Source organism: Lingula anatina, chromosome 3 (assembly GCF_051362555.1).
Source record: "Lingula anatina isolate TDL-2025a chromosome 3, LinAna3.0, whole genome shotgun sequence".
NCBI classification, from domain to species: domain Eukaryota; kingdom Metazoa; phylum Brachiopoda; class Lingulata; order Lingulida; family Lingulidae; genus Lingula; species Lingula anatina.
Genome location: NC_141769.1, coordinates 28,468,040 through 28,494,567, shown reverse-complemented (window position 1 = coordinate 28,494,567; position 26,528 = coordinate 28,468,040). Strand labels below are relative to the sequence as shown.

The 26,528-nt window shown below is 38.2% G+C and overlaps 3 protein-coding genes across 4 annotated transcripts; 2 read left to right on the top strand and 1 right to left on the bottom strand.

Moving 5' to 3' along the window:
* The first annotated feature begins 15 nt into the window (after window positions 1-15).
* Window positions 16-13,032, top strand: LOC106171092 (pre-mRNA-splicing factor ATP-dependent RNA helicase DHX16). Its single transcript, XM_087008422.1, has 23 exons — window positions 16-104; window positions 1,280-1,647; window positions 1,957-2,091; window positions 2,519-2,598; window positions 3,005-3,170; window positions 3,589-3,761; window positions 3,985-4,108; window positions 4,473-4,604; window positions 4,878-4,955; window positions 5,216-5,404; window positions 5,750-5,860; window positions 6,160-6,275; window positions 6,610-6,751; window positions 7,143-7,211; window positions 7,616-7,750; window positions 8,048-8,167; window positions 8,662-8,802; window positions 9,043-9,156; window positions 9,518-9,753; window positions 10,262-10,424; window positions 10,869-11,030; window positions 11,679-11,855; window positions 12,322-13,032. Exons 2-23 carry the CDS (start codon window positions 1,450-1,452, stop codon window positions 12,457-12,459), a joined length of 3,099 nt encoding a protein of 1,032 aa, XP_086864548.1. The 5' UTR covers window positions 16-104; window positions 1,280-1,449; the 3' UTR covers window positions 12,460-13,032.
* LOC106171093 (uncharacterized) lies at window positions 12,853-22,044 on the bottom strand. Its single transcript, XM_013551230.2, has 7 exons — window positions 19,264-22,044; window positions 17,331-17,531; window positions 15,681-15,782; window positions 15,017-15,203; window positions 14,506-14,645; window positions 14,034-14,126; window positions 12,853-13,769 (listed from the first exon to the last, which is right to left on the bottom strand). The coding sequence occupies exons 1-7, from the start codon at window positions 20,563-20,565 to the stop codon at window positions 13,581-13,583; spliced, it is 2,214 nt and encodes a 737-aa protein (XP_013406684.1). The 5' UTR covers window positions 20,566-22,044; the 3' UTR covers window positions 12,853-13,580.
* A 113-nt stretch (window positions 22,045-22,157) lies between these two features.
* Window positions 22,158-26,353, top strand: LOC106171094 (uncharacterized). Of its 2 annotated transcripts, none has more exons than XM_013551232.2 (3): window positions 22,158-22,301; window positions 23,360-23,610; window positions 25,236-26,353. In XM_013551232.2, exons 2-3 carry the CDS (start codon window positions 23,490-23,492, stop codon window positions 26,036-26,038), a joined length of 924 nt encoding a protein of 307 aa, XP_013406686.2. In that variant the 5' UTR covers window positions 22,158-22,301; window positions 23,360-23,489; the 3' UTR covers window positions 26,039-26,353. The 2 variants fall into 2 exon arrangements, with proteins under 2 accessions (XP_013406686.2, XP_013406685.2); XM_013551231.2 differs by lacking the exon at window positions 22,158-22,301 and adding an exon at window positions 22,376-22,559.
* The last annotated feature ends 175 nt before the right edge of the window (window positions 26,354-26,528 follow it).

Sequence of the window (26,528 nt, the reverse complement as noted above, 5' to 3'; positions counted from 1 at the left end):
ACTGAAAGCGGTGTAGCACAAAACCTTCAAGATGGCGGCGCCCATGAATACGAAAAGTGAACTCGTACAAGATTGAATACTACGATCTAGAAGTGAAAATTGAGGTTTGAACTCAGTAAATAGTGTCATCCAATCATCCTTTGTCATAGTACACTGTATTTATTTAATTTACACAGTACTTTAGGGACCAACCAGGTCAATTTTTGGTGTAAATTGCTTCGAATTGTGTTGTTTACAAGCTCCAGGCGACGTTTCCCCAACGCATTTTGTCTGTTGTGTCTTGATTGAAGGTTATGTGTATGGGCGGCCAAAAGGGCAAAAATTCATGTCGTCGATTCAGTTATGTTTCGTCGATTCACTGCCTTCCCATCGATTCAGTTTCAAGTTTAAACGATCCTGTCATAAATTCAACATCTACTTTCGTCAATTCAATTGTCAAACATTTCTCATCTATGGTGTATTAAAACCAATGCTGTCACTATTTTCGTCGATCGTGTAACTAATCTCGTCGATCATCAAACTGTTTTTGTCGATCGTGTAACTATTCTCGTCGATCGTCTAATATCTCGTCGATCATGTAACTATTCTCATCGATCGTCTCATCGATCGATCGCCAGAGTGCGCTGCGGTAGCAACACGTGCTTCTGTCTGTCAATCACGCGGTAATTTTTAACTCGGCCAGCCATGGTCAGAGTTAAGCACAACTAGAAAATAATGTCCCTACAACCGAATATCTTTTAATTATTAACAACTAAAATTGAAATTGTTGAGAAAATGTTCTTATTTCACTAGCAATCATTTTGTTTTCTGCCATTTTGATAGTCATGTGATAGGCCAATGTGCTACCGCAGCGCCCTCTGGCGATCGATCGATGAGACGATCGACGAGAATAGACGATCGATGAGAATAGTTACACGATCGACGAGATTAGTTGGACGATCGACGAGATTAGACGATCGACGAGAATAGTTACACGATCGACGAAAATAGTGACAGCATTGGTTTTAATACACCGTAGATGAGAAATGTTTGACAGTTGAATTGACGAAAGTAGATGTTGAATTTATGACAGGATCGTTTAAACTTGAAACTGAATCGATGGGAAGGCAGTGAATCGACGAAACATAACTGAATCGACGACATGATTTTTTGCCCTTTTGGCCGCCCATATATGTGTTGAAGCAATTTATATGTAAGTCGGTTCGGTTTTTGTTACATTTAAACTGAGATATATAATATGTTTTTTGAGATTCCGAAAAGCCTAATATATAATTAATAGGATGTGTTAGAAAAGTTGTGAGCAGTGTGAAACTTAAAAATCTTACAACATGACTGAGGCACAAGGGCGACAGCCATGGAAATAAGGATGTAACACAACATATAGCTGGCCAAAACTTACAGCTGTAAGGACACAGACTATATTTGAATCCCACTACTAAATCTCTCACCATGTCGATGATAGACACTTGGGTAAATGATAAACTGCACGATATCCTTGGGATATCAGACAAGTACATTGGCCAGTATCTGATTGGGCTGGCCAGTAAGGCTGCCAGCTCTGATGATTACATTGAAAAGCTGAAGGAGACAAAGACAGTGGATATTGATGCAAACATGGAGAACTTTGCCAAGGAACTTTGGTCCAAGGTATATGTTATTTTATTCTCAAGGTAAAATTGAAGATTTGTTCTCAGCGAGTATTTATAGTGTATATATAGTTGTATGTGTTTATACTTTTTCGTGTTATTTCTTTTGACCAGTCTTCATATTTTTTTAGTCATCCATCATAATTTAATAATTTTCCTTCCTGAAATGTGACAAGTATGTCTGAGTGATCTCAATTTTTAAATGAGGCAGCATTTAACTTATTTTTCGAGTTCCTACAACTTACAAGGAAGTTAATTTTGGTCTGTTTGAGTGCCGTTGATAACAGCTCTGTTATATGCCTTTCTGTAGGTCCCTAGAAGACAGCAAGGAGAAAAGCTAGCCAGGATCCAGGAAAGGGAAGCCATTGCTCTACAAGAAAGGAATAGAAGCTACAAGCTGGTGTCAGAGGATGAGGAAGAAGAGGAATTTGTTATTCCAGCCAAAGTAAGTAATGGCTTTGTCACTTTGGTGAAGTGAGTAAGAACTCGTCAAGACATATCAGCTAAAACAAGAATTGACTTCCAGACCACTGAAGATGTTGCAAAACCAACACATCCCCCACCCCCCCAGCAGCTATTTCATCTTAATCAGTTGCTAAATATTATATTATAGCACCCACAGAAAATAGTGCTTTAGCCAAGCAGCTGAAGGGAGACCCCCCCCCCTCCAAATCAGTTAGGAAATCTTGATGTTCTAAGAATGTTGTGTGCCCTCATAAGTCCAAACAGTTTGTAAAATAATTTTGCAAATAATTAGGGACTTTGGATTTCTCATGTGATTATTTTATCATGAATGTGTTATTGATTTGAGCTGTCACGGTGTTTATCACATAAAAAGTATTCCACATCTTCATCATTTTTTGTATTTACAGAAATCTAAGAAAGATAAGAAAAAGAAAAGAAACATTAGAAGAAAGACAGAGTCGGATGAAAGTGACAGTGATGGAGAGAGGTGAGCTCCAATATATAATTGTTGAATTGTAGGCATATTGCAATTTAAGCAGAATATTTGTTAACAGAACTACTGCTGTGTGTGACAAGACAAAAGTCACTATATTTTATAATCGGGTCACATAAGACACATACATTTTACAAGCATTATTGCTAGTGCATTATAGATTTGACAATAGCTTATATAGTAATGTCATTGAATTTCTTTGTATATTTTTTTGAGGATGAAGTAAGGAAAAGTGTCAATAGGCTCTATGAATTATGTTAAGTGATTAAAAGAGAACTGAAAATAAGTATTGCACTGAATTAAAACATAATTTGGATAGAAATGAAAGTTTGGTTTTCATTTATTTTTTGACAGAATTATAAAAGTCTGATGTTTCCAACATTTTCTTTTGTTTTTCAAGAGAAAAAAGACAGCAGAAAGTTGAAGCTGAGTCATCAGAAGATGAGTTTGACAGAGAGGAGAAAGAAAGACTGCTTGACCAGAAAGAAAAGGATGAGTTTTCTAACCGTCTGAGGACAAAAGATAAAGAAAAAACAAGGAATGTAATGTCAAAGTCAGAAAAAAAGGTAGAGTTTTGTTCAGAGACTGCTAATTCAATAATATGTTGCTGCATCTGATTAGTCTGTATTTTAATGACAAGTAAAAAGTAGACATGGGAACTTGCCTTTTAAAATAACCGAATTCAGCTATTGCTAACTTTCTACCGTGCTACCACACTGCTGAATATGTTTTAGCATATCTTTATTTTTCCTATTGAGTCGCTTTTGAAACAAATAAAACAAGTAGATTGATATAAAGTATTTTTTTATTTGAAGTTAATGAAAATGTAAGCAGACTGAAGGTAAAGAATGGACAAGTGAAGAAAACAACAAACAGAAGCTTCCTGCCCTTAGAAATAACTACCGTACTCAATCAGCCAATCGATGTTTATTTAAAATCTTTCATAAAGAACATAATGATTTCTTACATTTTGTGGGTTTTTAGGCCTATGAAGAAGCCAAAAAGAGGCTGCAGCTCGAGTCTGAAGACAAGAAAAAAATAGTTCCTGAGCTAAGAAAACAATCACGAAGAGAATATTTGAAGAAGCGCCAAGCTGCGAAATTGGAGGATTTGGAAGCAGATCTCATGGATGAAGACTATCTGTTCAGTGATCTCAAGTAAGAATTATTTTTTTGAGACCTGGTTTTCATTTATGAACATTTGTAACAATCTCTTTTTCTTGTAAGGTCTGGAGATACTGAGATCTGATTGCTTTAAATGAAAAACTTTCATGATTAAAAATAGAACATTAATTGAAAATTTCCTTAATGTAAGAAATAAAATATCTTACCAAACTCTCACCTGTATTTACACCTTTATATGTTTATTATATCTGTCCAGCCTAACAAAGCGGGAGAAGGCTGAGCAGGAGTACAAACAGAATGTCCTAAAGTTGGCCAAGGAACATAGGAGGGCCGGGGATGTGGAGAAAGTGAACAGATACTACATGCCTACAGGGGATGAGGTGAGGGTTGATAACTGTTCTTGTTTACTGTGTAGTGGTTAATGCAATTCAAATGTTTTTTTTTTTTTTTTTTTTTTTTTTTGCCATGAGTGATCAGTAAATACTATTTTGTGTGTGGTGTAAGTCTGGCTGTGTGTGTGTGTGTGGGGGGGGTTTAAACTGTGTCTTCTTTATAAATTGCAAAATGTGGAAAGAACATCTTTTTTACTGCATAAAACCACATTACTGTTAGGGTTTACAATGTTGCTTATCTTACTATTTTAAAAGATCTGTTGTGTTTAACCATCAGTTTACCTAAAACAAAGCTTGACATATCAGTCACTGACACACACAGCACTATGAGTTATGTGTTATTATTTTGTAGAAACCTGAAAACCGATTTGTAGAAGATGAGAATGAGAAAGGGTTGAATTATGAACAGAAGAGGTGGGAAGAAGAGCAGCTCCACGCTGCCACTCTCAAGTTTGGAGCCAAGGATGCCAAGGCTAAGAAAAAGGTAATAAAAACTTGCTTCTGTTACTCATACTTTGAAAACCTTGAAAATGGAATTTATTTGAGTTGTATATTTTACCCACTATGTTCAGAAGTGATACATTTTGGTAAAAAGTATGTAAATTAGAGATTCCAGAAATCCATAGTGTTTTTTTTTTTTAATCTCCGGTTTTAATTTGAATTAAGTACTAAAAGTATTTAAAATTTGCCAAGTTCTGAAAGTGCAAGTTTCTAAATGATCTGTTTTATGACAACAGATATATACTTGTTTTTTCAGGAAAAAGAATATGATTTTGTAATGGATGAAGAGATAGAGTTTATCCAGGCTATTCCAATGGCTGGCACTAGAGATAAGGTGAACAAGCATTGTAGAATTTAGTGTATTCATTTGACTTCTCTTTTATAGAAGCTCAGTTCCAACAACTGGATAAGGGTCAAACTAGTCTCTTTTTTACTCTTTCTCTTTTTTTTAATCTAAGAGAAAATCTCGATTAAACAAGGGAAGTTGAACAGATCTTATGCATTTTCTGGAAACTCTTTTTAGTTTTGTAAAGTAATGAATCTAATTTCAAGGAAAAAATAATATCATTTCAATAATCACAATGACTATTCTAGGAAGATGAACCAGAGCTGTCAGAGCGACAAAAGAAGAAGATGACAATAGAGGAAACGCGTAAAAGTCTTCCAATCTGGCCGTTCAGGGAGGACCTTCTGAAAGCTGTGGAGACATATCAGGTGCTGATTATAGAGGGCGAGACTGGAAGTGGAAAGACCACCCAGATTCCACAGTATTTACATGAGGCTGTAAGTACAAAAATAAATAACAATCGTAGTAATGGACATAATGGTAATGACCACAACAAACTTATGTAAAAATTTCTATATAATCAGCAGCACAAGATGTGTTATCCTCATTGTGTATGATGACAAAATGAGATTTAATGATTGCTACAATAAAGTGTCTTAGGACATTGTTTTTGATACCTTTCAATTTCATAATGTCCAAAGTGCAGTTGTTTTGGGTAGGTGTTGAAAAAAGTCACATATTTTAGCTAGTTCACATTTAAGATGAAGAACTCTGGTGCAGACTACCACACCATCATGTGATCAAAGAAAGAAGCTTAATTTTACAAGTGTCATATTTTCCAGGGTTACTGTAAGGATGGCATGAAGCTGGGCTGCACTCAACCTAGGAGAGTGGCTGCCATGTCAGTGGCTGCCAGAGTGGCAGAGGAAATGGGATTTAAACTGGGGAATGAGGTAAATTTTTTTGTTGATCTGGCTGGGTGGGTGGGGGCTGTGGGTGGATGTGGGGTGCAGCAGGCATTTACCCCCACCCCCCTTTCTTCTGTTCTCTTTAATGAGTTTTATATGCATGTGTGCTATAGAAGACTATTTTAATTGTACACTGTCAAATTTCAGTGACTAAAATGATGATCAGAATGTAGATTTAATGTTCAGATATATAGACAAGATCAGTCAGATTCATCAAAATACTTTTAAATTAGTAAAAAATTAATGTAAATATTTATGGTGTGTTGGTGTTTTGAATACTCCAGGTTGGCTATAGCATCAGGTTTGAGGACTGTACTTCAGAGAGGACTGTCTTGAAGTACATGACAGATGGAATGTTGCTGAGAGAGTTTCTGGGAGAACCTGACCTAGCCAGCTACAGGTGGGTCACTGTGTGTGTGTGTGTGTGTGTGTGTGTGTGTGTGTGTACATGTGTGTGACTGTCTCTGTGAACATGTATGTCTGTGTTTGTGTTTTGATGTATTCAGTTACATGTGGATCTCTCTCTCTCTCTCTCTCTCTCTCTCTCTCTCTCTCTCTCTCTCTCTCTCTCTCTCTCTCTCTCTCTCTCTCTCTCTCTCTCATGTGTGCTTGGGAGAAAGATTGCTCTGTGTGTTTGAGTGTATGTGCATGTGTGTGTATATATATATATCCAAGGGATATTGCAGCACCAGTCAAACCCCATTACTTAGTTTCTAATATTTCCTCTGCTCCAGTGTTCTGATCATAGATGAAGCTCACGAGAGAACTCTCCACACAGATGTGTTGTTTGGACTGGTCAAGGACATCGCCAGGTTCAGACCAGACCTCAAACTGCTCATCTCCAGTGCTACACTTGACGCAGAGAAGTTTTCTATGGTGAGACATATAGTACAGTGTTCTTCATTGCTAGATTACAAAACTGCTACTACAAGATTCATTGAGAAGCCATTACACATGATTTAAATTCATTGTTATATAATACATATATTAATCATGGGGATTTGGGTAATGATATAAGTTAAAGATTAATTTAAAAATTACAGTAACAGTTAGAACATCAAATTACTTTACTTGCAGTACAATGTACTTTTAATCAGGGTTAAATTACAGAACTGTTACTACAAGGTTCCTAGAGAATCCGTTAGAGATAGCATGCATTACGTTTGTTTTATCACACATATATTCAGCATGTGGATTTGGGTAATAATATAAGTCAAAAATTAATATTTAAAATAACAATTAAAACATCAGTTGAATATCCTTGCAGTTCTTTGATGATGCCCCAGTATTCAGAATCCCAGGGAGAAGATATCCGGTGGACATATATTACACAAAGGTACAGTATGCTTGTAGAAGCTTATTGAAATGAGTTGGAGATGGAAACATTTGTTATATTTTGTGAAGACATGTTAGATGGTTGTGTCACCTTTTTATGTTACCTTCATCCCATTTGCAAAGTCTTTGTAAATTATGTCTTCTTGATGTGATGATACATAATGTAATGACAGTTGTTTGTTTTTTTAATTGCTGTGAAATCAGTTATTTTCTAAAGCCTCTTTTTCTCTTACATCAGAAGCGAAGACATGCTTCGTTGTAGGCCCTAGAGGCTGACTACATCGATGTGTAACTGTTTGTGTTATGTTGTAGGCCCCTGAGGCTGACTACAGTAACTGTTTGTGTTATGTTGTAGGCCCCAGAGGCTGACTACAGAGATGTGTAACTGTTTTTGTTATGTTGTAGGCCCCCGAGGCTGACTACATCGATGCTGCAGTAGTCTCAGTTCTACAGATCCACTGCACTCAGCCAGTGCCGGGAGATATTCTGGTGTTTCTGACAGGACAGGAAGAGATTGAGACTGCTAATGAGATGCTTATGGTGAGTTAGACCTGCATATGTTAGGGAACCTTTATTTCTCTGAATTAAAATGTACATCTGTATAATTATATATTTCACTGTATGTATGAAAATGTATAAAAAATATTGGAATGGAAGAACAATTTTATTAAGTCTTTTTTTAATTATACTTGTATTATGATCTGTGAGTGAATGGAAAAATTGTAAGTTTAAAAATTAAAAATAAGCATTAAATTATGATACCTCTGTTATTGATTGATTGATTAAGTTTTTTTATTAAAGAAAAAAATGTTACAACCCTTTATACCTACACTTTAGGAGAGAACTAAAAAGCTAGGGTCCAAGCTAAAAGAGCTGATCATTCTGCCTATCTACTCCACACTGCCCTCAGATATGCAGTCCAAAATATTTGAACCAACACCACCTGGTGCCAGAAAAGTGAGTTACTGCTTCATGTTTACAGCTAGCTGAAAAATATTAAATTCTTATCTGTATTCATAGGTAATTGTCCAAAACATGATCTGTGTAATATTTTTGTTTTAAAACAAAGGGGTCCACTACATGTATATAAAACTGGGGCAGCACTGGTCACGTATATGGTCTTGAACCAGTGATCATCCTGGCTTCCGGATAAAATATCGATCTTACCAGGCTAAGCATTATTTTTAGTAGTGATATGTACATCATAAATCTTAGCAGTTCATTTTTAGACCTACTAATAGTGATGACTGTCTGGGACAGACATTATATATAGTGCTCTGGCTGCTGAGAAGTTGGGATTTACAATTATGAAAATATAATTCGGTGAGATGTTTTTTAGTTCAGCTGAAATGAACATTAATTTTATGTAAGTTTCTTGTAAATTGCAGCAATGATGGATTTTACGTTATTCTAAGTGATTTCTGTTAAATGCACATCTGTTACATTGACAGGTTGTCCTGGCAACAAACATCGCAGAGACATCTCTTACGATAGACGGCATTACCTTTGTGATAGATGTGGGTTTCTGTAAGCAGAAGAGTTACAATGCAAGGACGGGCATGGAGTCACTGGTGGTGACACCTATATCTAAGGTATTGGTTACCATAGCTACTAGTTCTGAATCTTGACACTGGATTCTATGGCACAAATGCGATGTTTAGTATTAGTTACTAAGGCAAAAAGTTGGATACCTTTGGTATTGTTGCTGTGGAGTGAAATAGCAGACCTTAGTATTACTTAGCATGGCCTTGATTGGGTTGTTGAAATTCACAACACTTTATAATGTTTGAATCCTTGTTTTATAATATATCTCTTTTTTACCCCGCTTTTAGGCAGCAGCCAATCAGAGAGCCGGAAGAGCTGGGCGCGTGTCTGCAGGGAAATGTTTCCGCCTGTACACAGCTTGGGCATACAAAAACGAACTGGAAGACAACACTATTCCTGAGGTTAGAGGATGTTTGCTGTCTTATGTGCTTGCTTACTTGCACACAGAAGCATAAATGGCTTAGTTGTTATAGACTTTTAGGCAATTTTACCACTCTTAAAATTATTCATTGTTTAGTTTTGTGCACAAAGTATCTACTGACAGCAGTATCCCATGATGCCTCAGTTCATAATAGGCTTAAATTTTGTGCTGACAAACATAGTTTTTTTCAAAATAATAAAAAATAAGGAAGTAACACAACATTTTATCATTTGTTTCATTTTACTTGTAAGAACAGTTCATATTATGAGAGATCTTCTAAGTCAGTTTATTAATTTCCCAATTTAACTTTATTATCACTTCTGTCACTTATTCCATTCTAGATCCAAAGAACCAATTTAGGCAATGTGGTTCTGCTCCTCAAGAGTTTGGGGATCAACGATTTGATCCACTTCGACTTCATGGACCCCCCTCCGCACGAGACCCTCGTTCTGGCCTTGGAACAGCTGTATGCTCTGGGAGCACTGAACCACCGCGGAGAGCTGACCAAGCTGGGGAGGAGAATGGCGGAGTTCCCTGTGGACCCCATGCTGTCTAAAATGATTTTGGCCTCTGAAAAGTAATTTTATAGATAATGGCAGCAATTAGTTGTGTTCGTGTCCCTTTAGATAGCATAAATATCTTTGAGGTCCTGATTAGGGTGCATTCCTTGTACTAGGTAGAGTGATCCAACTTTGCAGGGACCCTCGCTGAATGTAATCGGATTTACTCAGTGAAATACTTTCTTGTGCAGGGGAGGGGGGGTGATTAACTTATTGTGCTTTATGTTTCTCAATGCTTTTTCACTCCCTTTTAAGTGCGACCGAACACACAAAAGTTAGTCACCCCCTAACCGCTTGAGTTTTTTTTTGGTTGAGGTCCTTGTCAGTCCTGTTTTGTGCCACAGGAGATGTTGACTACTGAACTGTTAATTTAAGGATACGTTCTGTTATACAAGGCCTTAAGTGTTATCAAGATGTAAGATATATGCATTTGCAGAGAACTGATCAGATTTAATTTCATGTTGAAAATCAGTTTTGTCCAGTATGGTAACAGGTAATGCTTTCTGATGTATTTTTTTCTTGTAGGTACAAATGCTCTGAGGAGATCCTCACCATCACAGCCATGCTGTCAGTGAACAACGCCATCTTTTACCGTCCCAAGGATAAGATCGTTCACGCAGACACGGCCAGACAGAACTTCTTTGTGCCTGGTGGAGACCACCTGACGTTGATGAATGTCTATACACAGGTGTCTGCTCTTTTCTTTTTATTTCTTCAACTTGTAGTGTGTGTGTGTGTGTGTGTGTGTGTGTGTGTGTGTGTGTGTGTGTTGTATGACAAGGCCAGTATACAAAGCAATCTAAAATGTTGATATTATATTGGCCCTATGACCCTTACACTAGCCCTGTGTCTCTTATATTAACATTTTATTATACTGGCCCTACACATTTGTATAACTAAAAAATAAACTTAACTTAGAAGTTTAGCTTTTTTATTTCAAACATAGACAAAAAAGGACTTTTAATCCTGGTAGAATGTCGATGTAGAAGACACTGTTTATCACTGTAGTATTTATTTCAGTGGATGGAGACGGATTATTCCACCCAGTGGTGCTATGAGAACTTCATCCAGCACAGATCTAGTAGAATGTTTACATTGACGACACTGTTCATCACTGTAGTATTTATTTTAGTGGATGGAGACGGATTATTCCACCCAGTGGTGCTATGAGAACTTCATCCAGCACAGATCCATGAAGCGTGCCAGGGACGTGAGAGAGCAGTTGGAGGGGTTGATGGAGAGAGTGGAGATAGAGCTTCAGTCCAATAAGGAAGACACTGTCGCCATCAGGAAGGTAAGGATGTCGTGTGTGTGTGTAGACTGTTTTGCAAAGCACATCTTAGCTGCCCTGCTGCTTAATTTTGGGATTTTTGGAAGTTGCTTTGCCACATAAAAGACTTATTGAGAGAATTCCAGGAATAGTCACCTTGTAGATAAGCCAAATCAGAGGAGAGAAGTGTTTATTTCAGTCTTCAAAGGAATCATCTGTGGACACAAGCAGGTTCATATTTACTATAAGTCCCTTGAATTGTTTTTTTCTTTTCTAAGTCGCCTGGTCTTTATATGACATCCTTATCATTTTCTCATTGTTTGTTTGTCTTTGGTTGAGGCTTTTAAGACTAGGACATGACCAACTAGATGTCTGTGTCATATGGTATGGAGCAAGGAAAAGATCACGTCCCATTGCTGTGAACTTATTCCGTAACAAATAAAGAATAGACGATAGTGTTTTCACCAGCCAAATGTGTCAAATTGTTTTTAACTGTGTAAAATAGCTATGGAGAAAATCTACAAGTACTGAATTAGAACTAGAAAGGTTATAAAACTGGACCACATTTTTTTTTTTACGATGTGTGTTATATAATGATATTTTATTATGATGTATAATAATTATAACTGCTATTGATATGATATATTGTTATGTAATTGTTGTTATTTTCAGGCCATCACAGCAGGGTTTTTCTACCACACAGCTCGTCTTAGTAAGAGTGGTCAGTACAAAACTGTCAAGCACCAGCAGACAGTGATGGTCCACCCCAACAGCAGTCTGTTTGAGGAACATCCAAGATGGCTGATCTACCATGAGCTGGTACTCACCACCAAAGAATTCATGAGACAGGTAATGGGGATATTAGACACATAATTCACGGTTACCGTATATATTAGCACAGTGTGGTATTATTAAGATAGAGTATAATATTCTGTACTTAAGAGACTAAATAAAACATGCCGTAGTGTTTGATTGGTGTTATTAAGACTTTAAGTAAAGAATTTTTTTATCACTTTTCATGTCACTTATGTTATTTAGTCTCTAAGTAAAGAATGCTACTTTTTATCATCCTATCTAGAACCCAGGGACAAACCTCTGTCGTAGTGAGGTATTGATGTTGAGAACATTCCTTCCATAATTTTGTTGATGTTGCCTGGATGAAACTTAAGGGTTATGCCTGATTTTAGGATATTCAGTCTCCATTTTGGTCATTTTTTTTTCATGTGGTCTAAATGCAATGAGAAATTGCAAAACACCTATTCAGAACTTTCAGTTTTTACAACTTTTACCCATGTTGTTCCTGTTGTTGTTACAGGTGATAGAAATTGAGAACCAGTGGTTGTTGGAAGTGGCCCCTCACTACTACAAGGCTAAGGACTTGGATGACGGATCACATAAAAAGATGCCTAAACAGACTGGCAAGTCCAAGGCTGAGATGACACGGACTTATTGAGATAATATCAGGGGCAGTCGCCACGTAATCCAGAGTTGGGAAAACAAATTGTACACTGATAGGTATCAGAGATGAAACTGATGAAACTAAACTCCATTATTACAGTGCTGAAACATGCAAGAAGAAAGTTTATTTTAAGTACTTAAAATACCAAAAGAAAAACAAGACAGGAGATTCAGTTGGACCCGTAAGGCTTCCATGTGTTCAAAAGATGGCCAAGAAAGTGAATGAGTGTGAGAGATGTATTCAGGACCGAATTGATTATAGCAGGACCTGAAAAAACATGTATTAAAAATAACAAGAAATACAGGTGTGATGTTGTTTGCATGCAGCATACATCCAAACTAAGGCCTGGAATGATTAGGAAACATTAATGAACACAGTTCCTAGCAGTTGGCTGTAGACAGTTGATTTATTATCTATGACATACATGTATATTGTTCATATAAGTACAGAGTGCATCTTGTACATAATATTACTGTACCATGTACATATACTAGCACATAAGAAACTGAAATACATGGAAAATGTCCGTATATAATGTATCTTTGAAATAAAATGATTTTCAAATTTAATTTAACTGCTTTACCAATGCAAAATTGTATCACAGTTGAATTGATTATGTTGTTTAAATGTTTTTCATTTCAAATTTGACCTTTCTGAATGTCTCTTTTATTTAACAAAGTTAAAACTATTATAAGAACAGAACATGTTGGACGACCTAGGAAAGGCAAACTTAACCCATTCGAGGTGATTTTTTACATCGACACGATATGAAATGCAAGACACCCATACATTTTGTCTTGAATTACGTCCAATCCTGTACAATTAACCCACATATGGAACTACAGTAACCGCTCAGGGTAAAAATAAGTGCCTGAATTGAAATTTGAAGCGATCCAAAAAATGCCAGTAGCTTAATTTAAGCCAATTGGAATTGCCTGTATTACTCCACGCGCAGACCGCATTTTCACAATCTAACGGTTTCTCTCCCATTTCTGGGTATTCGCGGCTTCAAATGCCATTCGACCGGTTATTCCTGGGAAAACTGGCGTTTGCTCCCTTTTCTGCACAGTAACTATCATTATCATTGATTTTTTATTTACCGCTGGAACGGTCATTTACAGAATGGTGCAACTTTTGCTTTTTATCTCGCCTTCTGGGGTGTCTTGGCCGTTGGCGTTTCCGTTAGCGTGCCCGTTCTTTTCTTTCCCCTTCCCGCCTTTCGAAGTCCCATTCTGCAGTGCTGGGTTACTGTCCATGTCATGGTCTGCCAGGTCCTCTAATTCCCCGTCTTCTTCCTTGGCCATCTGAAATTACCATTAATGGTCGTAGATTTGCTCGCGCAGTTTGTTTTTTGAAATATTTAAAATTCAAACTATCGCAGGTTGGGAAGAAGATGCAGCTGAACTTCGCACAACGACTGTCTTCAACATATTTTGAACAACAGCAGTTTAATTTCTAAATCTTTCTCGATATTTTAGTTTTAAATTATAGTAAAAGTTTTTTTTTCATTTCGGCCCTGCCTGAATAGTACAACTTCAGTTCGAATATGATGTCTATTTTTACGTTACCTCCTCGGCTGTTTCCGCCAGCTCGGCCAAGTCTCGCATTCCACGTTCTTCAGCGGCCTCGCGTAGTGTCACCACCTTGCCTCCCTTACCGTACTGAAAGGTGAAAATAAAACAGTTATTGCAATCCACATATCCCGATTACATTCATATTATAATAATCTCCTCGAATGGGCGACTAAGTTTTAAAGGTTTGGACGTACTTCAAAAAGAATTTTGAAGGAGAAGAGACGGTCTGCTTCTAAAGCCGAGGAAGATTTGACTAAAAATAATGTTGACCTTGAGAGCGGATTCTTTGCTCAGTTGTCTGTGCGTTTAACGCTTCAAAGAAAGAAGTATACTTTAAAGGCATGAGCGGGGGCTAGTTTTTGTGACTAATGATATATTAACCATTGATCCAACCGTGACAATCACCAGTCGCAAATCTAGGAATGCATGCGGTCATGTGTGTAAGTGTGCGTGTTCGTTATCTTACCGGACCCTTAATGACTGCATCGGCTCCCTCCTCTACCAGATACAGGGCCATTTCCTCTTGATTGTTTGTCACACAGACAAAGAGAAGGTCCTTCGGTTTCTCCTCTCCTGGGAGCAGGTACATTTGCTTCATTATATCTCCTACAAAGACAATACGGACTATGTGAAATAACACTTACATGGCATACTGTGATGGACCTTAAAGATTTTTATTCGTTCAAGATGACATGCTTTTGAGAAGGAACGGTCTACGTATAGGATATGCTAGTACCCGCCTTCCCACGCGGGCGTTAACAGGTATATTGCAACGCCGCTAACAAAACGAAAATGTTTTAACTAATAAGCAACACACAACGGCAGTGGTTATCAAACTTAAAATGCCAGAATTTAATGCAGATTTTATATGCCGTAATGCAATTAACTTTCACATTGCTTCCAGACTTGAAATCATGCACTTTTGGGTCAAGTTTTTTTCAACGCTGTCACGTCACCGATCTTCCTCCGCCTCTTACCGGCGTTCAGCCACTCGGGCAATTCCTCCCGTAATTCCTTCCCCTTGTTGTAGTCGCCTTCCTCAATGGCGTCCACCCACTTGTGGTACTGGTTCCGTAGCCAGAGGTCCAGTCCAGGCAGCGTCTCTCTCTCAGCCGCCACGAACTTGTTGTCCTTGTTTCTGTAGTCCCCGGGAGTCTTACCGTCCTGCAATATCGTGATTTATTTATTTATTTTATTTTATTTTATTTTATTTTATTTTATTTTATTTATTTATTTATTTACCATCTCAGAGTGGTGAATACATACACATACAGAAAACTATGTATAATCTGATGCTATACATTAAAAAGTGACAAGAGAAAGATAATCAAAAACTGAATATTTCTGTATTACATGTATTGGGGTAGAAGAGGAAGGCGGGTTTATCTTCCTTAGTGACAGTTGTATTTGTTTGCATTTGATAGTTAAAAGGCAGGATGTGTTATTTTATAAAACGCGTATTAAGCATAAAAAATGCAAAAAAATTAGCATAAATGTGTGTTCAATCGAGTAGGCCACATAGGCCTACATGTATCAGTGCTTGTTTACGCTCGTTTTCCTGCTTTTGTGCATTTGTACGTGTGAAATGCAATACTTTTCATTCCTAACTTTCTCTGGCTCTATTTCAACCATGACACTTACAAAATCTGTGATATTCTTGTCAGCCCCGGCCCGTAGCAGAGAGTCCACGATGTCGTCTGCGTCTGGTAACGCACAGGCGAAATGAAGAGGTGTTCTTCCATTCTGAAAAAAAAAAAAAAACCAACAACAATAAACTTAAGACAGTCATTTCTTTGACATATGATTTTTAATCAGTTAGTAAAGAGGTTTGTGTACATTAACTCAGTATCCCTATCATCTGAAGTGTGTCAGAACACCTTCAGTAGTTGTCTTTTAATTATTTATTTATTTGAAATATGCAAGAGAAAAAACATTTGCGCATTTGCTACTTCTGGATTCCACAGTTTTGATCATTATATTTCTGATAATAAAGTAAATAGTGGCATCTATTTTATCTGATTAACGGTGTACTCTAACTGGGCGAAGATTAAAAAATAATATGCCACTTTGACGAGAACCTAGTCATTGCAAGAACTAAGCGTACTCGAGAGAGAAGTCTCCCTATACATTTATCTCACACACTGCCTGGCTCATTAATATTCCGAATAAAACCAGCCGATTAATCAGACTAAGTAGCCTGATGCTTTGTTAATGATATTGTTGATAATGATGAAATCCAAGCCGAAGTAGTTCTAAAAACATATATAACATTTGAGAAATAAAAGGCAGCGGAAATGCATTTAAACAACAGCTGAATGATGTTTCATTCGGACGAAAGGCGGAAATTCTTGATCCAATCGATAATTCTAGGGGCTTTTATTAAAACACAACTGATATTGTCTGAAAATTAAAAATCCCGGCACAGATAGGTTACATAACAAAACCAGACAGACTGAATCATAATTATAGTAGTAATCTGGAGTTATGGGTGGCGTGTGGTGTTTGTAGGGTAAAAGAGACCACTTTGAGAATTGGGGTGACTCCATCAGGAATATTCACAAGTGTTGTTCTACTGAATGCAGCATATGAACCTGCAAATATCTTATGCCATTAAATGATGAAGAAACAGTCGTTCTGCTCTATTACAAAACGTCTAACTAACAATACAGTGTGCATATATATATGAGTCATTAAAAAAGAACTTAACCTGTTGGAAGCGAGAGCGTTTTTCGCTGTGCCCAAGAGCAATCTATGTGTGAAGAGCAATTTATTCGCGACATGAGGACATGAAGAGTTGTATAATAATACAATACGCACATTACCTAAAATCAATATGATCGACCCATTGATACAGCCTTGATTTCAAAACAAGGTTTCAGGAGGGATCGTTATCACATAGGATGTTGATAAAGGATTTAACAACAACGCATAGATCATTACTGAGATCGTTACTGACGTCACACTGAGAGACACACAAACAGCTCCCACTACTCGTGAATCAGCTCCAGCGTGTGCGTGTGTGCGCACGAGCGCGTGCTAGTGATTACTCAGCCCGGGACGGTTGTCTTAACAAGGAGCCCACAATGGCATACTTTTTGCCAACTCGATCCCTTCGTTTGAGAACACACTTCTTCCCTGTCGTCTGCCCTAAATATGCTGCAATTAATGTCCTTTCACGCAATGACATTAGATTATCATTACGCTATTTATTGAACTTACAGGAGATGGTCAGACTATTGGTTTTTATTGGACAAAATATTGGTGTTAATTGAAACAGCAGTTTTGACTTACAAAATCCTTCATATTCAGTGTCTCCGGGTAGTCTTTGATCAGAAACTTGATGATGATTCTCCTCTCGTAGATGACGGCTTTATGCAGTGGAGTGCGCCCACCCCTGTCCTTGGCACGCCCCATATCTCTGTCATCAAGGTATTTCTTGGCCTCCGACATGTTGGCATTTTCCACGGCTTTGTGCAGTTGTATCACTTTTACCTGAAAAGTATACGCATTGGCACTTATAGTTAAACGATTTCGTTTATATAGGCATATAGTAAAAACAGAAAGGGCATATTCAATAATTGTTTTTTTTTTCAAAATAGGATAGACGTCATCACTTTTAAGGATATTAACAAAATATTAACAACTATAGAGAAACAAAACCAAATATACATGCAATGTTAGAATACAGAAAATACAGAAAATTTGGAGAGACGTGGCTGGCGAAGAAAGAGGCCCAAAAAGAGTTCAAGGTTGATTGGTTTTTGTCGATTTTATTGTCGTGTCCTACTTCGATTTGTCCTTTGTTTTGGTTTTTCTAGCAGGTCGTTATGACGAGGCAAATTGATATTTGGCAGATCTGAGCTGAAGACCTGAAATAATGCAATGATCAAGGGGAAAGAGGGGGAGTTCGGTGGATTCTAGAAGTGAGAAATGAGAGCGGATTGCCTAACAACAGGATGCCATCTAAACACACTAGATATATGCCCAGGTAAAGATGACGCTATCGATCAACACCAGTCCCCTTTATTCTATGAAGTGTGCCCGATTATCCATGTTTACTCATTGTAGTGATCGATAAGTCCCGCATTATTTGCACTTATTATTTATTGTCAACCCATGAGAATGAGTTAATAGTGGCACGTTTTCTATTAACTTTCCTGTTTCAGCAAAGCCCGTGTGTCCGGTGTAACAGAAAGTCTGCCTTCCATTTAGTTATAATGGTTAGGGTTAGCCTGACCTAGCAATAAGTGGGTCAAAATCTAGGGCGGGGCTTACCTGTACGAATGGATGGGAAGCGGACTCTCTATCACAGGGGCACTGAAGAACAGATATAATAGCTACCATAAACAACAGGACATCGTGCGACGACGCGAGATAATTTAATTAATGTGTAGGACCGTAGACTGTTGAAAGTACTTGAAAGAAGGGTTAGCTTTTGAAAGCCTCCAATTCAGTGAAGTTTTTATAGGGCTTTACCTCCTGTGCACTGGCTAAGGTCAGATATGGGGTGCCCCCCCCCCCCCCCCCCTGCGAAGAAGGATATGGAAAATTATCTGTTCCAGAAAGAATGTGTCAATTATGTGAATAATGTAATTTTTATTCTTGAGTAATAGTGATAACATGATTCATTTTACAGCCAAGACCTGTTGCCAATATTTAGAAGTAAGAGAAATTTTATTTTTTAGTATTATGTTTTCATGTACGTTTTGATTAATTTTCAGTCTACGGTCTTGTTTAAATATTTGTATTATGTATCTCTTTTCTGTTGAGACTTTAACTTACATCTTATATATTGAACTTTGGTATTTATATACACTACAGAACTAAACATCTTTGACTAATGAAAAAATTAGAGACTTAGCCTCTGAAAAAATTAAAAGACTTACGCGCTATCAATATCTCACAAAAATACTTCTTAAATCTGGAAAAGAGATAATAGCTCCTCCCTTAACATACCCTACGACTATGCAGGATATGCCAAATAGGTCCGTTTTGATTGCCGTGAGTGACATGCTATTCAAATACAATAGAAACTACTGTTGCTAAGCCGTTGACAGAAGATACGGCAAATCGACATTGGACAATGGTGGCCGCAGAGGTGGACTTACACTGAATCCTGAGAGGAGAAATAACGTTTGCTTACATCACATGGACATATACTTAACGTATAACCCTTAACAATAATAATACACAATAAATACACAATAAATCTGAAAATTATTACCTGGAAATCGTCTAATTCTTCTAGGAAATTGGCCACTTCGTCATGACCCTTTTTCCTGGCCAGCGAAGCGGCTTTTTTCCCCTTGTGATTCTCCACGTTCAGGTCATAATAGCCATCTAAGGCCAATCCCTTCAACCGCTCCAAGTTCCCATTTGCTGCGTAGCCCAGGATGTGTTCGTCGACAAAGAGAAGGTTTTTTCTCTGTTCGTCCTCGGGCAGTCCAATGGACCTGATCATGATTTTCTGGCGCAAAGTGTGCCCCTGTCGACTGTACTCAAACAGTGAAAAGTCATTGTCATTGAGGTACTCCATCACTTCAAGGGGGTACCCGCGATCAAAAGCGCGCCAAAGAATATCGTGCTTGTCGTCTGTGATCAAGGACAAATCTGCCTTCTCCAAGGTTCGGACAAAATCCACATTAACCGTTTTGGAGCGCTTCATGACATAATAAAACAAAGGCTGTTTTTCACCTGTGGTTGGGTTCAAAACTCGACTGTTGACGTCTGCGCCTTTTCTGACCAGTACCTTCACCACGTCGTTCAGACCGTACAGTCCGACTACTCCTAAGAGAGGCATTGGAACCACGTGTCCATTCTCATCCATGTAACTTTCATCCACCGTGTCCATGTTAACTTTATCCCCATCCTTGAGGAGATTTTTCACCTTGGCTGAGTCCCCGCCCAGGGCAGAGTGAACCATTTCGTTGGTTCTCCCTGCCTTTTCCAAACATTCTACGATTCTCTCATTCTCTTTCTCTCTGGCCATCTCCAGAATAGACTTCCGAAACTTAACTTGGTCGATCTTACACCAGTAGTCCAGGAGCTCCTCCACCTTGTCAGCTTCCCCATCCTCCACTGCCTTCCAAAGACCAGGGAAAAGCATCTCAAAGGTGGCGTACAGGGTGGAACTTTCATCGTCCGGCACGTAGTCTCCAGCCGTGTTGCCTTCTTTGTTGGTGATGGTGGGGTCGACGCCGACTTTGAACAAAGCGTTCACCAGAGCTCCTCCGGCGTCGCACATCACCGCGGTGTGGAGGGCTGTGTTGCCGCGATTATCCTGGCCGTCCACTTCAATGCCGCCATTTGCCAAAGCGTATACCACGGGAACCAGGCTTGGAACACCTTTGACTTTCTTGTTTTCACCTTCTAAAATGGCGACCAAATGAAGGTAGCCCTCCCCGTTCTTCTCGCTCAGATCCGCATCGAAATTTTCATCCGTTCGAATGTATTCCAATGCTTTCTTTACCGTGTCTGGCGACCGGGAAGTGAGAATTTTGTACAACGGCGATTTCTTAAAACTCATCTTCTTTTTTCACCACTTTCCGTTCTTTTTAGCGGACACCGTTAAGGTATCATCATTTTCATGTAGGCAGCTCTATAAATGGTCCTAATGCAGCAAACTTTTCACTCAAAATGGCAGCGGTGCTTCATGCATTTTTAATGTAATTTGATACCGGTACGATGGTAATACGGTAATACTTTACAGGAAGGAATATAGGTACCACGAACCAGTTTACGGGCCCAGCAACAATGGTAAATATATGGAATATGGGTTTTCAATGTAATCCAATTAATATACATATTCCCGATTAATGGAAACCCCAAACAACATCGAAGTGGATAATGTGCCGATGTCGGAGTCTGTTCCGTTCATTGATTGTCATTTGGTAACCAATACAAGCAGGGTGGTACCTTTGTTAAAGCATCGATCTGCCAGGCGCGGTTGGTAAAGCACTGACAGGATCGATAGAAAGCGTTTTGTTAAGAGGAAGGTGATTGATAGCTGCCCACTTTAGCGAAACCACTTGGAAAAAAAGCTCTCAACAATTGTTGAAGTCTGCCACCTATATTATGGACAAAATACACAGATCTGAAGTTTAATGCATGCATCTACAGCAGTCTTCCACAATTTTCGCTTATTATTTTTATTATTCTATTTCTTGGTTTATTTATTTAATTTTTGGGGGGTGGGGTGTAAGTCAACTGAAAGGGCTGGTGATGGAATGAGAACACATTAAAATATTCAGGTTACTTATAATCCCCATGTAAACACATCAATCCAGAACATTTAATTTGCTGCATTCTACCCCAGCGCGCTCTTTTAGAGATGGGATTAATAAGTGGCGCCATCTATCCGTGAGTGGGCCTATCTCAAAATAGTGTGTGACAAAACGAAAATTTCGATCTAAATATGCATGTCACTTTTCAAAGGTTAATGAGATAAAGGGCTATGTTTTATAAACATTGTAGTTTATCGGATATTCTTTTAAATAATAAGCCCAAAGATAAGCCGTTTCATATTGTAGGGGTCCATGTTCCACCCTACCCAGGTTCTTCTAATATTTTACTTGTCACTGATGCATGGGAGAGGGAATATAACTACAAACTCACATATTCAGTTCCAAGTCTAAAAGTCCTTTATTAAGTCCAAGCATTCAGCCTTTATACACATTATCACCAGAGAATCTATCTGCATGCCACAGTGGCAGCAACTCATTTAAATACTAATTGCAATGCAATAGATAACAATTGAGGGCTTCTACTTTTAAGTTATATGAGTTCTACTTATCAGGTATACCTATACAGAGGATGATAAATATTCATTCAAGACTGAAGTAAGGTGAATGATAATGTGCTGACTGATTACAAGTATAAACATAATATGTAAATGAGTGATTTCATCACATGCATTTAGTGGACCTTAACAATATTTCAACATTTTCTATTAATTTTGATTTGGCTATCTTTTAAAAGGTCAATTGAATCATTAAATAAATAGGGGCGTATGTAGGGGTCCATGATACTCCCTACCCAGGTTCGTTCTAAAATATCGCTTGTCGGGGAGAGGGAAGATAACAATTAACAACATCACATCTTCAGTTCCAAATCAAAAGTGTGTTTATTATGTACAAGAACTCAGATTTTATACACATTATCTACACACATTATAACAACACAAGTCACCTTGATAAAACAGGTAGTTCAGTCCATTTCTGCACCATGCTGGTTAGAACTGACGGAAGGACAGTCACACAATTTGTAAGTTAGATCATTCTAGATAAAAATATTCTATATCTTATTGCGTGTTGACAGCCTGTCATTACGGTTATTGTGAAAATGTTCACATCGTGCTTCCTGTTTCAAAAAGAAGAAAATCTTCTAGTCTGAGTTGTCTGCCTGAACTCGCCAAGCACCGACTGGAAAAGTTTACCATTTTGTAGTTGGCAGAGCATAAAGCTCAAAATCCACGGATGCCAAAAAAGGACTCGTGAGATCGATATTTCTTTGTCAGTGCAGGTAAGACTATGGTGAACTTAGATCCCTCGTCTCAAGATAACACGAATATTAGTTGGGATGATCTGAGAAATTTACTTTACTTTGTTGATCGGGTACCTTCTATTCTGTTGTCGTCTTGTATTCTAACTTCGAATTACGTGGCGGTGTTGCGATCATATCTTTTTTGTTTACACTAGCCCCCTTATCATGACAACCTCACATTGATATACTCTCCTCACCTGTACTTAGATGCATCATAACTCCCCCTCGTCTTTATTTCCCTAGGTCAAACAGTAAACGTACGATATAGGCCTAACATACGAACATATTATCCGGGTCAATACATTCCTGTGTCGGCACTCTCTTACATCGTTTCTTCACCACACCGTTTCGGAGTAGGGCCGACAAAACCGTCTTGTCATCATGAAAGGAACGGCGGTTGGCCTACCCCCCTGCCCCAACACACACACACACTCAATAATAGCTTATTTATTCTCAGTGTGTAGTGTATCGATATGAAGTTATGTGGTGACTTTGATCAGTATCACTACGTTTAGCTTAATTGAGTGCCTCCCCTGGCGGCTTTTCTTTTTTTTTCGGTAGGTAGGGGAGACCCGGGCTATAGTTGGCTCAGTTAAACACTATTGGCCTTGTAGAGCCAACTTAGAATAATTTCATCCTTATTTTCCAACTCTGTCCCTAGGACGTTGACAGCCTATTGATACTTCCATCTCACATTTTATTTTGACCAATACACTATACTTATAATTCCACTGATTTTAAGCATTTATTTATCTTTTTTATTGTGGTATGCTTTTCAGATTCACCCATTGATCAAGCTCACGGTTTAACGTGAATGCTGCTCTGAAGATTTCTTTTCACATAAGCGAAAAAAAGAAAAAAAACGCCGATTTCCCTTTAGTTCAAGTTCCTCCTCTGGTAAAGATTGAAATGCTGCAACAGCGTCGGGTGGGCGTATTACCAAAAATTGCCATCTGCAGCTTAATCACCGGCCTCATGTTCGTCGGCATGATTGGTATCAATAACTTCATATCATCGCCGGCTACAAAAGGTGTGTTTAGTTGTTTCTCGTCCGTAATAACGGACTTACGTAAAGGAAGAATTATATTCTTGGCAGTTGCATTGCATCTTAAATGGGCGCAAACTTGCGTTGAAGGAAACATTTCTTGGCTCATTATCTGTAGTTGAAGATGTTAAAAAATATAAATCAAAAATATTGTCATTGGGTTTTTGAGATCATCGTAATTCTTGTAAGTACGATACATTGATAGGGAAAATCGTTGAATTTATATTTTTTTCTGTCCAAAATCCCATTAAGGATCCTATTGGAGACCAACCCAGGTACAGTACAGTATGGCATTTGCATGTGCTTGCTATTTTAATGAAAAAGCAAAGAAATTCTGTTGATAAAAAGGCCGTTTTCAGTCAACTTGTGAAGCTCGAGTGATATCCTGTCGCTTCAACAGACTGTAATACACATATTTTAATACAGGCTGCTGAAGTCTTTCTTCAGCGTATGGACATAAATTCAAGTACCAACTTCATGTATAGAAAACAATATCAATAATGACAAAAAACTAGCATATACAATAAACTGTAGGCCTACATTTCACAGTGACAAAATTTTAACAAGACAGATAAACTTTAATTCGAATTACAAATTGACGATTAGGCCACACTTTTTTATTTTTATGGATGACATCCTGCGCGCGCACCGATTTTCGCCCGTTCTCCGAAAAAAAAAAAAAAAAATCCCCCCCCCCCCAGCCCCCAACGAAGTCGGTTGTCGCAAACGTCGTTATTGAATTTGCCAGGAAATGAGCTTTCTGCACATGCGTATTATCGCCACGTGGAAATGTGGTCGCTTTGCCGTCAAATTCATCTCTAGGATTACTTCAAATTACAAGACAATTAAAGTCATAAAGAGAACGGGTGCCGTCGTTTTGGATTGGTATGCCATTGATATTGGGCATGGAGATATCACCTTTTTACAATTGTGCGAAAGGCTGTCGGCCGCCAGCGATTATCGCCCGAAAAATTTCAGTGACATTCTGTACAAAGCAGCACATAGGCTACCAGGTTTTCTGTAGCGAAAAAAGGGTCGACAAGGGCGTCGAGGTATTTGGTGGGCTGAAGGTCGGACAGGCCACCTGACAGTTTGGTCGTGTGAGTAGAAGTAGACAAAATCGCATCGTCCGAAATGACCTTTAATAGTGTTCAAAATGCTTTAATATTCTGAGAATACAAATAAAGACACTGTTTGTTTGATATTTGTTTTATTGATTGCTATACCAACAAAATGCATGAAATAACCTTAATAGATTTTGTAATAAGAAGTATATCTATTCATGACTTTTTTACATTTCTACGAAGTATTCACAATGCTTTAATATTTTGAGAGCATGGATAAAGACATATTGTTAGTTTGATACGTGTTTCTGTGGTAAAATTTGTGTTTCCAGCTGTGTACTGACAGCATTCCTTTACTTAAGCAGTATATTTTTTTTTTTGACCGTTTTTTTTTTCGCCCTCTCGCACCGATTTTGGGGTACCCAGAGGATGTCATCCATAAAATTAAAAAAGTGTGGCCTTAGTGCGTTGTGAGTCGTTTACATATTCAATACATACCATATCATTATATGCTATTCAATCTTTATGTAAACATGTCCGTTTCAGATTTAATTAAAAGAAAGAACTTTACCCTCATCACTGGGGCAAATACCGGATACTTCAAACGAGGATTAAGAAATTTCATCGGCTCTATCCACTTCTGGGAGCCCTACCGTAAGATTGTGGTGTACGACCTGGGTTTAACTCCTGATGAGGTCACTGAAGTTAAAACCTGGTGTAGAGTCACTTACGAGCGATTCGACTTCAGCGAATACCCAAAGCACGTGTCCGACTTGCACCAGTTCGCTTGGAAACCTTTGGTCGTACAAAAAGCGTTAGAAAAATATGGAAAGATTTTATGGATTGACGCAGGGACTGAATTCAGAGGTCCACTAAATGAAATAGAAAAGCTTCTCGAACAGGACGGTCACTTTTTCGTTCAAAGACAGGACTTCGATATGACACGGCTGATTGCGGATGGCATGTATAAGGCTCTTCACGTGAAGAAAGAGGCATTTTGGGGAAACCCTTCCTACGCTGGGGGTCTGACCGGTTGGACCAAAGACGGACTAGCTCACAGGCACATTTTGACTCTATGGGTAAAGTGTGCCCTAAACAAAGACTGCAATTCCCCAAGGGGTGCCTCCAAAAATAACCATCGCTTCGACCAGGCAGCCCTTAGTGTACTGATTCATAGCGCGAAAGGCGTATGCGTCCGAGCACATAGTGAATTTGTAACCCATATCCGCAGCGAAGTGCCCGCAAATGAGAACCAGCCGACGACACGGGTGCTGTTCACAGCGCGGCAAAGGTCGGTGACTTACGTCAAACGTATCAAAAAGTGTGGTGGGGCAATTGACAATCACTAGACAAACTTCAGTGCATCTTTGATCTATTCCGAACCACATCAAGCCTTGCAAAAATATATATACAAACTTATCAGTGGAAAATTTTTGGTTGAAAAACTCTGAAGCTTAGAAGATTAGCCCTTGACTTGTTTTAAAACATTCTTTATATATGTAATATTCTTAATTTGTCGTGTTCAACTTGCACAAAATATTGGGACATACCTGCAACGATTTCAATCTCATGTCAAGGAGAAGTCATATATTAGTTTAAAGTTACATGTATTTTTATGTCAAATTTTACAATAATATTATAAAATAATAATCTAATGAATAATATTATTATGCGTTTGGTTTAAAGAAGTAGATATGCATTTGGGACTGACGTCTCTAAAACATTTAATGTTTTAAAAAATGACAGACCGACGAAAAACGCTTTGAAGAGATAGAAATTAAAGATACAAGTTTACCTTGTCATACAAATCGCGACTTTGATAAAATTGAGATGTAATAG